Source organism: Rhagoletis pomonella, unplaced genomic scaffold, assembly GCF_013731165.1.
Source record: "Rhagoletis pomonella isolate Grant_MI unplaced genomic scaffold, Rhpom_1.0 Rhpom_scaffold_00004, whole genome shotgun sequence".
In the NCBI taxonomy this organism is placed as follows: Eukaryota; Metazoa; Arthropoda; class Insecta; order Diptera; family Tephritidae; genus Rhagoletis; species Rhagoletis pomonella.
In genome coordinates this window covers 50392960-50408176 of record NW_023458558.1, presented here as the reverse complement: position 1 = coordinate 50408176, position 15217 = coordinate 50392960, and the positions used below count along the sequence as shown (strand labels likewise).

At 37.2% G+C, this 15217-nt stretch overlaps 2 protein-coding genes across 6 annotated transcripts in view; both read left to right on the top strand.

Moving 5' to 3' along the window:
• Positions 1–573: 573 nt before the first annotated feature.
• On the top strand, positions 574–9623 carry LOC118737728 (M-phase inducer phosphatase). The gene is made up of 2 exons (XM_036468448.1): positions 574–663; positions 7671–9623. The coding sequence occupies exons 1-2, from the start codon at positions 605–607 to the stop codon at positions 9319–9321; spliced, it is 1710 nt and encodes a 569-aa protein (XP_036324341.1). The 5' UTR covers positions 574–604; the 3' UTR covers positions 9322–9623.
• Positions 581–15217, top strand: part of LOC118737725 (peripheral plasma membrane protein CASK) — a 143969-nt gene continuing 129332 nt past the window's right edge. For all 5 annotated transcript variants that reach the window (XM_036468438.1, XM_036468444.1, XM_036468431.1 and 2 more), the window contains exon 1: positions 581–663. The gene's annotated coding sequence lies outside the window, so the exon portion shown is untranslated. The remainder of the gene's footprint in view (positions 664–15217) is intronic.

Below are 15217 nucleotides of genomic sequence, written 5' to 3'. Positions count from 1 at the left end.
TAGTTGGTGTACTTGCTTCGTGCGCCTTGCCAACCGCCTGGTCACTCCAAAATCATATCCGACATTCAATTTGAAGTGAATCAATTTATTATATTCAATGCAATTTCCTTTGAAACGTATTAAAAATCAGAAAACTCAACTCCTCGGGACTATAAGCAATATTGAATTGATACAAAATGATATAGAACATATGTGGTTTATTAAGTACTTAAGAACGAACAATCAAAATTGTAAGAAGCAATTGTGGTGGACATTTTGCATAAAGGTTCTAAAAATTGTAAATTTTTTTTAAAATCAAGTATGAGAATCGCCCAGCTATTTGGCTAGCAAAAGGACTTCAATTAATAACGAAATAGTAAATAAAACAAGTGAAATTAACAAAAATAAAATGCAGCAACAGTAATTAAAGTGCACAAACCAGAGCTGATGAAAGCAGCAGCACGTGAAGGAGTTTAAAACAAAGGAGAGTGAAGCCGCTGAAAATTGTGTTCTAGCAATTTTCAGGAGCACAGAACCAACGATAGTTAAAATTAACGCCCGACATTTTAGTGCCGGAATATTTTGCCATTCTGTAATTAAGTACAAAAGTATATAAAACTACAAAATGCTGTGGGACGCAATCGCAGAAGAGACCAGTGGTGACATGGCCATGGAATTCACAAGGTAATTTTAAAGCAATGAAATAAAAATTCAAAAAAAAAAAATATTTTAAACGGAAACTAAAAATACAAAATTTATTCTTTCAAACGGAAACTAAAAATAAAGGCAGCGTAAAGGGTGTAATAGGTGTCAGATGAGAAATATAAAATAAGCCTGTTTCCTTTAATAAACCATATGTGAACGTGGCATACGGGAATGAATTTGGGCTAAATCCTGCAAAACCTGCACATCCTAGACGTTCTGGATCGCACTGAATGTGTGGGCTCTAATTACCATTTAAATTTTATCTCGGGAATACGTGTTTTGTGCAATTCAAAATTATGCGCATACCAACGAAATTTGATGAAGCTCGGAGAGCAAGTGCATCAAGTTGAATTAAGTGAAATTAGAAGCTTTGGTAGACACTTTTGAAAGTTTTCTTGCTCAAGAAGGTCCAAAGCGCCAAAACTATGTATGTACCCATGATTCAGGGAGCAAGAAAACTGTTTTTTGAGCAAACCTTTTATTATTGAATCATGGTATGTACCTATGTTTGTAAAATATAAAATTTATCATGATTTATGTATTTTGAAATGAACTTCCAACGAATACTGACAATGAAGATGGCACGACGTCCATCCGTCCGGTTTGTCTCCAAACGAAACTTGACAAAAGGATCGGAAGTTCATTCGAAACTATAGTACTTACATATAAGCTATCCCCCTGTCGAAAAAATTAACCAACAAAAAAATTTACGATTGATAATAAAAAGTCCATTTTAACCATTATGTGTCCAATAGCAAAAGTTTTTCTTCGATAATTCGAATGTAAATGCAAATGAATTTCGTTTATGAATATATTTTTAAACCTGGATGGTTCCCAATAATTTTTCTACATACATGGTCATTTGAAAAATAATTGGGGCGCGATATTTTGACTACTTTTTGCGATTCTTCGTTTGTTTATTAATGATTACCTATTATAATTTTTTTTTATACAAATACTGCTCATTATTTAACAAAAACCGTTTAAGTCCAAATTTCAATCTTTGTAAGAAATTAGAAAATTAAAAAAGAAAAAATGTTGCATAAAACTTTAATAAGATTTTTTTTAATTCTCGCTTAATAAAGTGCTAGTTTCAGGTGGTTAAGAATTCACGTCGATTTTTGATATTTTTTTTACCGATTTTAGTAAATACTTATGCATCAAAAAAGCCAAAACTGGTTAAAATGTCGCGTCACATGAATAATTGTATACGCTGATTCGTCGACCAGGCGAAGTCGACTTTTAGAGACGTTTTTTAGTAAAACTATTAGAATTCTAAAAATCCATAAATTTTTATTTCATAGAGGAAATGTATGTACATAGGTACTTACATATATATATTCTTTTACTAGAGCTATGCCGGTTGTCTGGTATATATCCGGCCGTTTTTAGATTATTCGACTATCCGGCCGGATACTGCTGATATCCGGATTTCCGAATTTTTACTCAAGAAATTTTTATTTGAAACATTTTTTCAAAAAAATATTCTTCGTTTTGAAAAGGTTTTCCACATTAAAGGGCAATACCCGATGCACGAAACATTCTTTCTGAGTTCACTAAAGAGGTGGGGCGCAGAGGTGTAGTTATTGCAACATCATACAAACTCCTGAAAAACCCTTTGACTGAGATACCTAAGTTGACTTTTTCTTCCCTAGAGTGCGGTATTTTTCGCAAGATTCAATTGGTTCCTCCATGGAAAGTGATTTATCATTTCTAATAAGTTCACCAAAACCCAGCTGTTGTTGTGGTTACAGCATACAAATTCCCCAAAGAGTTTTTGGGCAATGATGCTGGAGTCAAAGTCCTTGGCCAGATATACAGTATCGGTCATATCTATAGCACGCAATTTCAAAGTGATATTGTGTGCCACTTATGTTTATTTATTTATTTTTAAGAATTTTCGATTAAAATACAGTTCCTTCTCTAACAAAACCCATATAGACCAAAGTTTAACAATTTGTAGAAAATTTCAAAAAAGTGCAACAAATTTTCACCTAAATTTCAAACTTTTTTCTCGGAAGTGTTTGAATTTTTCTGAATACACAGTTTTATAGCCCAATCAATTTTAGTCTGATAATGTGCAAGTTTCAAGTGGCTAAAAGTTACCGTTTATTTTTTAGAATTTTTTTCGCCAAACGTGTTGCGGTTTTCTTCCATATACAAATAAATTGAGTTTATTCATATTATGGAAGCCGATGCGACAAAAAAAAAAATTAAAAAAATCAATGGTAATTCGTAGCCATTTGAAATTTGCACATAATCAGACTAAAATTGCAGTGGCTACAAAACTGTGTACTCAAAAAAATTCTAACACTTTCGGGAAAAAAAAGTTTCAAATTTGGGTGAAAATTTTTTACACTTTTTTGTAGTTTTCTACATATTGTTGAACTTGGGTATATATGGGGTTTGTCTGGGAATGAACTAAGTTTTAATTTAAAATTCTTAAAAATAAATAAATACACATAAGGGGCACACAATATCACATGGAAATAGCGTGCTATAGATATGACCGATACTGTAAATCTGGGTCGATCCTGTTATGTAGACCGGACTGTCGTGGGAATAGGCACTGAGTATAACAATACTCTGAAATTCATTAGGAATAGCAGTCCAGTCTCCCGACTAAAGTATTCCATATGTGTACGTTAATTCGACGAGAACGCGCGAAGTCAATTTTAAATCATTATTAGTAAAAATATGTGTTTATGTATGCACATATGTATGTATGTATTTGAATTGTATTTAGGTACGTACATACATATGTATGAAGGATTTTATATACAAAAAAATCAGTAAATTTAATTAAATAAAATTTCAATTAAGGCCTCTAGAATAAATTATATTTTGCTACTTTTTACAAACGGTGTTCTTCAGCCATTCTACGACAGGTATCCAGGGTTAAATTCACGACTGGCACGTTTATAAATAATTTTAACAAAAATATGGAAGACAATAGGGGTATTCTCTGAGTTTTGCAAAGCCCTTGCAAGGTGCACGGATTGCACGGTTTGCAAAGCTGTCCCATAAGAAAACCGGTTTTTGCCGTGCAATCTGTGCACCGTGCAAGGGCTTTGCAAGACTCAGAGAATACCCCTAATCTCTTTAGCAGTTACAAGATTGGGATTGCATAGGAACTAATTGGGAAATGTATCCGAAGTGTTGGGGGTCCCTTGATTCCTTAAGGTCATCGAAAGGTGTTCCCCTATTTGACTTTCAACAGACCACGAACCTGACGTGATGGAGGCTAAAATAAATCCACGCCTCTGCCTTTCAAACAGAGCAGCAGAGCAGAGCGCCTACTTTCCATTGCCGCTCTCGCTAGTCAAGCGCAAGTTCCAAGTCGCCAACTTTACAAGCAATCACAACTGAACTTGAACTCCATTCCAACGGTTTCAGCGTGTAGATACTTTTGTTGTTACGACGTGTTTATCTTTCTTCCTCACTTCGCTGTTCGCGAGTTCACTTCAACAGGCTGACAGCAGTGTTGCCGGAAGTCAGATTTATCTTAAAAATGAAGATATTTTTCATAAATAATCAGAAACGAAAGAAAAAGATAATTACAGCTGGAGTTTCCACAGCAGCACTTGAATTTTTCTTTTTGATAGTTGGCAACACATTTTTTTCGTTTTTGTCATCAATTTACTGCTGCAATTGCGAAAGTAGGCCAGCTTGAGTTCTATTGTCAAATATGGATAGGAAAAAAGTGAAACGTTGAACTGTACCCATTGTATACACCGTGGCTTTTGGTAATTTGCACTGGTAGTTGACAACAAACCTTTGCTTTTTTGTCACAAATTTACCTTACAGGTAGATATTAATATGTATTGAGTTTTATGAATATGGTATATTTTGTGTACTATTTTCATATATTTGTATAACAAATAAAATAAAATCTTCAATTGAGATATCGTCACTACACACGAATAAACGCGCGATAGTGTTTTGACGGCGAAAAAAGGCGTTCTTACGTTTTTTTTTGAAAATTTTACCATCACTAGGAGAATTTTTTAACAAAAATTTTCTGGCAACACTGGCTGGCCGGCCGGCTAGCCGTTGCTGCGGTCGATCTCCCCATTAATAAGCCAAAGAAAGTGAGAGTTCTGAGGTATGCTTTTTATAACGCCTTTTTGCTGTTGCTTTTATATCGTTTATTCTTTCCAAATACACACATAGTATGTATATATGTAAGTATTTTAAGGCTTTAGTCGAGAAGTAGTATAAACAGTTGTACGTACATATTTTTTCACTTTTTAATTCCACATTTGGCTTCGTTTGTTTAATGTTGTAGCACACAAATGTATCCAACACCGTTGGATTCGTCATTTCCTTCTCAGACTGTGAGGTTTAGCGTCTTAAGCTGCACCATGGAATGGTGTAGAGTTGGTCATTTGGAGCGTGACCAAAGCGCGTATGGTGGTGTATTAGCACGAATACATTGCACATCACCTTAAATTGTTTTGATTTGTATTCCTACAATAGCATCCCCTGTTTTAGTTATGCCACAAATGCAATTGGTATGTACACCAAAACTTTGTCCATTGAACGGTGCGCTCGCCTTTCTGGCGGATGGCGAAGGTGTTTTCCGCCTTCACTTGGCAGTGCGTCGGGGACAGTTGACTTGCGGTTCTGTGTTTTTGCTTGTGGTCTTACTTATTTCTTGTTTTGCACATTCATTCCCTTGTTTTCACTTCACTGCGCTACTGTTGCTCGCATGTACATACGTACAACTTCCTTATTAAGTTAACGACCTGGTCTAATAATATTTCCGCTGCATGCTGATCGCTTTTTCTTGCACAACCTTGGCACCTTCGTTGTTTACTTTATTCTATTTCCTATTAGCTTATTTGTGTTTTAGCTGAACGTGGCGTGTACGGTGCAGCCATTAGAGCTGGGGAAGTAAGGCAAACTTCCTTTTTTTTCTGAATGTTCGTTCCTCCCTTGAAGCTGAGCATGCAGCGTGACTTTATAGTTTTTTCTCAACTTGCTTGAAATTCTTAGGGAATAACTTGAGTTTTGGTGCATGAGCTCGACCACTGCCTGCCGTAATTGTCGTCGCTGTATTTGAAAAGTACGAACTCGTAGTTGGCTACTTCCTTGTTGTTTCCGCGTTCTTGCGGTTCATTTTGAGTCCATTGGAGTAAGTCAATCAGTCAACCATTCATTTATTCCTTTATTTTATTTTTTTTTGTTTTGCTGTTATGTCAATGGCCAGGTTGGCAGCCAGCCGGCACAGTCGCAACATCTGCGAGGCGCTGCAATTCATATGGGTATGTACTAGGGTGATTGACTCGGTTTTTCCAAACCGGTTTCCTCCGGTTTTTTGGAAATCTATAGGTGTTTTTTTGAGATCCTGATTTTTCGAATGTCGAACAAAAGGAATGTTTTGATCAAAGAAACCGGTCTTTTCATTTCAAACAAATCCAATTAAAGCTTTAAGTTTTTCGAAGTCTTCCCGTTTAAGGGAAGCCCCTAAACAGTTTTAAAACTATATACCAGGATGCTCGGGGATGAACTGTATATCATGTTAGATTTCAGTAAATGAATGCTTGGCGCTTAAAAGTTTTTTACGTGTTTGGCGGAGCTTTTCTTAAAATTCGTGTTCTAATTTTTTATTAGTTTTGATCTAAAAAACACTTGCACTTATTTTGCTTTGATGTTTTCTAAGTAAAAGCTATCTTTCCTGTTTATAGTTTTATTATAAATAATTTTTGTCCATGACTCGATATCGAGGTTAGCATTTTCAACGTATTAAAACTACGTAAAATAAAACTGGTTTATCCTTTCTTTATTTCAATATCGGCAACCGGTTTTGAAAAAAGGCGAATAATCGAATACCCTAGTATGTACATATGCATATATCGATGTACATAAGTACATATGTCCAAATGTACCGCTGCTGACGGTCTCTAATTCTACGCTGCTGCGGCTGCTCCTGCACTGAATTCCATTCACAGTATACATACATACATTCAAATGTACAAATACGCTTGTTCCAAGTCTACTCGTGTATACACACATATGTATGTATGTGTGCTCGGAAATGTTGTCGCCCTCTGCTGCTTTCAGTCAGTATTCCCCCATTTCGTCGATCAATATCAGACCCGGCATTATACTGTTGTTGTTTTCATCGAATGCAACTCGAGGCCAGGGACTGATATTCTCGCATGGCACTGAGGGTACAGTAATTCAGCGGCGTTTTGGTGTAACAAGCGCTCCTTGCACGGTACACCTACCTATGTACATACATACATTTGTATGTGTTTAGCTGCAGCATTTGTATGGTCTTCTATTGTAGTTCCAGTTGCGTTGTTTTTATGAACAACCCTCCCATACATACATATCTGCTTATACTGTGTTAGTTTGTGGGTTGAATTTTTCTTGTTCTTAATTTAATGGTGTTGTTGGTGTTTAGTATATCCACCACCGCCGCCGCCAGCACCAGCTCTGTAGCACTATTGGCAACCACAACAGCAGAGCTCCCTGCTATCATCCTACTATTTGATACCATAAATAAATGCATTTACAACTGTATACATGCACGGATATGCTTGTAACTTACAGCGCATGTGTACAGGCCAGTTCAAGTTGAATGAACCCACCGCCTGCACATGCACTCATACATGCACACAGCTACTTTGAACGTCAGCTGCCTGCATGGGCTTGCGCCGTCTAAGCAAGCTGGTGGTTCACTCAACGCTGCTTAGTCCAATTTGATTCAGTACTATTTTGTGTGTCCTGTGTAGTAGTGCGCTTGAATTTGTTCCAAAGGATGTTGCCCGCCGTGTGGCTTTTTAGATGCCGCAGCTCCAATGCCACCACCCGCGCTGTTAGCAATGTCAATGGCGCCTACTTTTTGATTTGTTTGTAAATACCTGCCAATTTTCTCTGTTTATTTCTTTTCACTACTTTTTCAATAATTTTTTCCCAAATTTCTTCAAAACTTTTTTAATGTCGAATTTGTTCTTCTCTGTTTGTTTGCATTTTAGTTGTCAATTGCCACACGACTTGAATTCTGTCTCGGTCGCTGCCAACAAAAACGCTTCTCCCCATCATCACGAACTTGCCATTATGAACAGCTCGCTACATGAGATGGCTGTCGATCATCAGTTGTCCTTATACAATGACGATGAACGGGTTAATGAGCTTCAAGAACAACGCTTGCGTTCGACGGCTTTCGAAATGCCCCTACAAATGGGTCTGCTTTCACCAGAAGGGTCGCCGTGTCGCTTCCAATTCGAGCAAAAGTCCGGAGTACATACACATGAGCGAGAGCTTATCAACAATAGCGAAAACAACCATAATCGCCAATCAATCGCGTCGCGCCTACAGAAGCTACCAAATACCAATATCCATGCCAACGGCAGCAGTAAAGGTTCCCCAACGGCTGCAAACAGCCTGCGCATTTTTCACAGTCTTTCTTCTGGTTCGATGGGGTCTTCATCGATGGAGGAGGACTACATGGAACTCTTTGAAATGGAGTCACTCGAACATTCGCTGCAGCCAGCGAATTCGATGCCTAAAGTTCCCAGCGATTTGGATTCGTTGTTCATTGGCCAAATCAAAAGTTTCTTTTCACCCGCACACCGTCCAGCCGAACAGCCAAAATTGATAGAATCTTTGAAAACGCCTGAAATGCGTCGACCCCCAGTACGTCGCTGTCTGAGCATGACTGATAACTGCTTACCGGCGCCAAAGACACCTGAGACACTGCTTAAACAAGTGCAAGAGACTGCAACAAGTCCGTTCGGTGCCAAACAGTTAACAGCTGAGCGTAACAATACCACCCTTAGCTACTGTTTCAAGCGTCCTGACCCACCGTCGAAGACCACCTCACCCCTACAAATCAAACGGTACCGCGTTGAAGCGGATAAAGAAAATCTCAACGATTCTTTGACAATGTCGCTGGCTGTACTGGCAACGCCGCAACCTAAGCTGAGTCATCCCCCTCCATTGCGCAAGAGCATGTCAATGAATGATGCTGAAATCATGTCTGCGCTAGCTCGATCCGAAAGCAAGGATGAACCAGTTCTAATCGGTGACTTCAGCAGGCCATTTGCACTGCCGTTGATGGAAGGTCGGCATCGCGATCTGAAATCGATTTCCTGCAACACCATGGCACGTTTACTGCGCGGTGAATTCGATGATGTTGTGGCCTCCTACCGCATTATCGATTGCCGCTATCCGTATGAGTACGAAGGTGGCCACATACGTGGTGCACAAAATTTGTACACGCACGAACAGATTATCGAAGAGTTCCTGACGCAGCAAAAGTCTGAGGATCAGCAGAAGGCAAGCAATGATAATCGCCGCAACATTATTATATTCCACTGCGAATTTTCATCGGAACGTGGACCGAAATTATCGCGTTTCCTCCGCAGCACCGATCGCGAACGCAATACGAATTGTTACCCAGCACTCGAATACCCCGAGATCTACCTGCTGCACAATGGTTACAAAGAGTTCTACGAGCAGCATTCGGATTTGTGCGATCCCGACGCATACTGTCCCATGTTGGAGCCAGCTTACAATAGCGCGTATCGCCATTTTCGCTCCAAGTCTAAGTCGTGGAATGGCGATGGTGGTTTGGGTGGTGCAACTGGGCGACTAAAGAAATCTCGTTCACGACTAATGCTGTAGGATGGAAACAACAAGCCGGAGCCAGAGAAGCAGCTGCAGCAGCCTATGAGACAATTAGAAATTAGTAAATCCGGTCAGTCGTCGCAAAGCCCTAAAATATGAGCATATACATACATATTTGTTTATACAATTGCAAAGCAGCAGAGAAGGAGCGTGGTTGGCGTTAAAATGCTGCCGGCAGCTTAGGCAAAGCGACGACGGATCTACATAGTGGACGTGGCGGTTCGAGTCGCCAAGGAGCAGGGTTGGGAGAAGAGCAAATTTACGAATGCAGTACAAATTCAAAGCTCAGCTTTAAAAAAGGCTAAAATATGAGTATTTGTACCAACATATCAATGTTGGTCTCCCACCGCCAACTCCCAATACCAGAGTATAGGAGCAGGCACACACACATTCGCACTCACACTAAACTATTATTTACATACATTCATAAATACAAACATGCAACAACAAAAGCACAATCACCCAACCATTGATGCGCCCCTTTTGATCATACTACAGTCATTCATCAACTTTACATTCACTTGGTTTTTGTTGAATTTTTTTATTCGATGTTTTATGTCCTATTTGGATTTTATTTTATAGAAACGTTTTTTATACAACTCAACACTTGTGTGTGTGTGCATTGAATGCACTTCAATGTTTATGTGTGTGTGTGTGTATGTGCGTGTATAATGTACATAGATGTGTGTACATAAGTAAAAAATACTAATAATATTTAATGTAAAGTACTAAGTCACTGGAAGTGAATGTAGTATACGTGTGCGCGTCTGCGTCTTGATGTAAATATATATATGCTTAAGCATAATAACGCAACGTTTATAAAAATGCTTAAAATATTAATTTATTTGCTATGAATAGCTTTAGTTAGCTTAATTTAATTTAGTTGATATATGTATCTGTAGGCGAGCGCAGGCATAGACGCACGCCAAAGACATACATTCATATGTACATATGTACAAATAAACACACTCGTCCATTGTAAATTTTTGTGTGCGCAAAAGCATTTCAACTTATTTAGATAAAAAAGTATAAAGAGTAATACCAATGTATATGTACTATATTTGTCTAGTGAAATTCATGTATTCATTCTTAAAAAAAAAATGCAAATGTAAAAAAATGCTGCTTAACATTTTTGAAATTCGAAATTTGTGCATTATTATGTAATATTTTAATGTGTACAAACGCAATTTAGAAAACAGAAACGAAATTTCCTTTTAATGCGAAAAATGTAATGCAATTTATTTTTATACGCATATAATTTGTTTATATACACACATACACATATGATCATTACTTAATTTTCTTGTTTATTTTCGGTAAATTTTTGATTATATAAATTGATATGATTTTTGCAAACTACATATTCATTCAAATTCATTTTCGATGTGAAATAGCGCATACATATGTATATCCCCATCAGAAATATTAAAATGTAACAATTCGCTTGATGTATATATGCATACATTCATACCTACATACATATGTATGTACTGATGTACGCACGAACACCCACAAACATAAACACGATCGAATGCACGCACATGTAAGGCTGCAACGAACGCCAGCTGCCAGCTATTAACGGTTGCCGTTGTAGTCAAACAAATTCACCGTAAAGTTAAAAACAATTACGCTTATTTTATGTTATAAGAACCCCTTTTTTATTTTTAAAGCATAGCTTTCTTTTTCCTATAAATAATTAAAAAAAAATGCAAAAAAAAAACAAAAACAAAAGAAATGCAATACAAAAATAGAAAGTAAATATGTAATAAAAAAGAAATATATAAATTTTTATAAACAAAAACATGGCTTTAATTACAACCATAACAAAAACTATTTTGATATTTTACTTTGAGTGGCGAGTAGAAGAATTAATGCACTTGCTTTGGGGCTTGAAATAAGCGTGATTGTCATGACGGCTTCTACTTCGAAGTGAATAACACTGGAAATAATTATGATCAGAGTTAAAAAGACTCATTCGAATGTTCGAATTTTGGTGAGAACCGTAACAGACCTCCCTAATTTTTGCGCTAAGTTTTGCACTAATTTTTGAATCGCCAATACTTTTAGCTATACATACATATTATTTTTAACTTTGGTTAACTAATATTTTTCAATATTTACATATGTATTTGTTTACTTTATTATTTTTTAACCACTTCGCCAGCACAAATCAAAGCCAAATTTCCCTTTGAGTTGTTTGCGTTGACTTTAAATTTTTAACTGTGATTATATTTTAAATGTTATTAATTGTTTTTTTTTTTCGTTCTCAATCCCATTTGCGTTTACCGACTGTCAATATTAATCTAAACGAATGGTGAAATAAATACATATATTTGCTACATTCACAAATTTCAAACTTGGTGTCATATTTTGCATTACATAACATCCCTAGTGTGTTCATAGCTCTAAAGTATACTTAAATAAACATAAATTTTAACTAATAACATTTTTAGGTTTCCAAATGGTATGTACATATGCCACGAGTTTGTTTTTTAAATAAAAATTTCGAAAGACAAAAAGTATGTATATTTTAGTAGATATGAATGTGTTTTACTTTATATGGCTAGGGAGGCTGATAGTAAATATCTTTTGAAGTGAGGGTTTAAAGCGCTGGCACTCAAAGACGTAGCGTAAAAGGTTGACGGACGGAGAAACCGGTGAGATCGGGATCTGTTCTGATGGACAGCCAATCTTAAAACGCTCCGTCTCGCAAACTTAATAGAATGTCTGAAATTATGAGGGGATCCATCACGATGAATTAATTCTTCCCCAGGAAAGGAATGGGAATGCAGTGAAGGACATATTTAGTTCAAGTAAACTGAGTTTAAATTGAACAGCTGGCTGACATTTGATTGGCTGATCTCAGTTTAAATCAGATCGGGCGTTTAAACTGACTTTGAACCACGGTCGTGCACTGAAAAACTGGCCCTATATCATTTCGATCCCTAACGGGTCCATCAATAAAATACAGTTAAAGCACATGTTCATACATAGTAGGTACACTGCCGGAAAAAGTATTGACACAAATAATTTGCACAATGTATGTAAACATTTATTTTTATAAAAGTATATTTTATACTTTGTGCAAAATTGAGGAAAATTTAATTGCGTCAGCAAAAAAAGCAAAAAAATCTACATTAATTCCTGAAGATTTGATAATGCTTTGGCTGCTCATTTGTAATTTATAAGCAAATCATGCAGAAATCAAGTAATTTTGCTTTGTAAAATCTGTCTATAAATTAAATAGAAATCAGAATTTATCATAAATCAAGAACCAAATAAAGAAAAAAAAGATTTTGCCTTTATTTTAACCCCCACTGTTGAGGAAATCAGCCTCATTGCATAAGTCGTAAATTATGCTAAATTGTACGACTCGAGAACACATGCATTGTCTACTGTCGTCCTGAAATAAGTAGACGATGAAAATCGTCGAAAACTATGTAGCTATGTGCTGCCAAGTTTTTCCGTTTTAATACACTAGTCGAGTGGGAATTTTGGGCAATTATGTGAAACTTTCCATACGGTCGGCCACATAATTTATGTTTTATATATACATACATATGTTATCTAGGATGCCCTAGGCCACCTGTCCACCCTTTCGAAAATGGAGGAAACGGTTTTTATTGGAAAGCGGAAAAGTATGAATCACCAAGATGCTCTTTGTCGCATTACCGACTTCCGATTTCGACCGAAATGGGGTTAAACAGCCCGTTTTTAACCGGAAGTAAATTCGATAATAGGTGTCCAATCTAAACCGGAAGTCGGTAATACGACCAAAAGATTGACCATCCCCGATTTTATAGTTCATATTTTTTCGTTTTCCAATAAAAAATATTTGCCTCCATTTTAAGAGAGGTGGACGAAAGGTCTAGAATACCCTGTACACGTATGCAGACCTGTTAGAAATGATAACACAGCAATTTTAAAAGGAAATTCATTTCCTTACCGAGTGCAGTGGTTGCGGTACGTATTTCTGGATAATATCTTTCTGTTTGTAGAGATGTCTTCTGATGTGCCTGGGTGGAGTTTTCGCTTCAAGCAAGTACAATTTCGGTTGCTAACGTCTGTAGCAACCGACGAAGAACTGCGCTCCTGAATTCGCATTCTTAAAATATATTGAAACGGCCTAGAGAATTTATGGACAATTGTTTAATTTTAGTTTTAGAGGACATATAAGAACGCTAGAATGAAACGCCGAGACACGTAAACTTAATTTTGGATTGTAGATTACGGATCTGTATACCGTTTTTCTAGAACAGGTAATTTTCCCAAGATATTTTCAACTTACGATTGCATTACGAATTTAAAAAAATCCAGCTTTAACATGGAAAATGTTACTCACACGACATGTAGTACATGGCGTAATATTTTTTCCTGCTGATATGTATGTATTTCATCAAAAAGAAAATCATTACGCATTTTCCTTTGTCCATTCACAACTTTTTTATTTGTCTATCGATTTTCTTCTTAAGTAGCACGATTTTTTTGTAAGGGAACAGGCTTTAATACCAATGAAATATCTATTATTTTTTAAATTTTTTCCTGTAAAATTTGAATTTTTCCGCATAAAAAATAAAATACAAAAATTAGAATACAGAGAGAACACCGATATAGTGCCGATAAATGTCGATAACGTCAACGGCGATGCCAAACTAGCATTTTTACTTGGTTTTAAAACCTCCACGCCAACGAGAATAGGCACGAATATAGTTAACCTAATTTCGCACACTGATAAAAATTCGTCAAAATTATTTTTAACATTAAATTTCAAGAGTGTATGAACATGTTAAAATTAGGTAGGGAAGTGTGTACATACATATACATATATATTACAGCAATGGTGAGTAACGGAAAATTATTCCTCTATTCAAAAAGTTTGCTGAAATATTTTAAAATAAATAATTTTTTGTTTTATACATGTACATATGTATACATACAAATACTCGCGATAGGGGAAAAATACGTTAATAGTGCTCTGCAAGCCACAGACGTGGTCACCCAACCAGACAGTTGGTTGCAGAGGAGCCCTCGCCTAGGCACGTCATGAGGCATCTCTACGAATTAACGGACGAAGTCCAGAGGTTCCTTAAGCAACCCCTGGACCTGTCAGCACATCGACAGGCCCTGAACGGCATTCACAGGAAGTCAGTCTCGAGTTATGTAGACTCCAGACCTGTGAATGCCGTTCTAGGCACACAACCACCGGACATTGACGAGACGCAGCTTCATCTGCCTCGGGAGACAAGATCCGCAATAGCCCAACTTCGCTCTGACTAATGCAGCAGGTTAAACTTATACCTGAGCAGACTAACGCGGATGTGCCAAATGAGTGTCCGGCATGCGGAGAGACCCCTCACGACTCGAAACATCTCTTCGAATGCCCGGAAAACCCGACAACCCTAACGCATTTGTCCCTGTGGACCGACCCAATTGAGGCTGCACGCTTTTTAGGGCTGCCGTTAATGGGACTTGACGACAACGACTGAGATATTAATCGATCTGGGCGGGGTTGTTGTAGCCGCTACAACAACAACAACAACAACAACACATTCAGTGCGGAGCCGCACCTTGCTAGTTCGTCCGCTGTCACGTTTCCGTAAATGTCCCTATGTGCCAGCCTCATATTAGGGTGATTTCGTATTGATCAGATATATAGGCCAGCTCTCTCCTACAGTCTTCCACTAGTTGAGATCTAACAGAGGTAGAAGAGAGTACCTCCATGGCCGCGTGCCTATCCGAGAAGATATTCATATGAATATTTATAAAAAAAATAGGATTTCGCACTAAATTTAAATGCTTGTATATCAAAAATAGCAAAAATATACAAAAGTCACATGGCATTTAAAAGTCAAAATTTTGTACGCCCGAGTATGATAAGCCATTTTATTTTATT

What these genes read in the sequence shown, in the direction of transcription:
- LOC118737728 (XM_036468448.1), top strand. Translation starts at nt 605, where the DNA reads ATGCTGTGGGACGCAATCGCAGAAGAGACCAGTGGTGACATGGCCATG. An exon ending in ATGGCCATGGAATTCACAAG is followed by an intron (nt 664 to 7,670) that starts GTAATTTTAAAG and finishes TTTGCATTTTAG; the next exon opens with TTGTCAATTGCCACACGACT.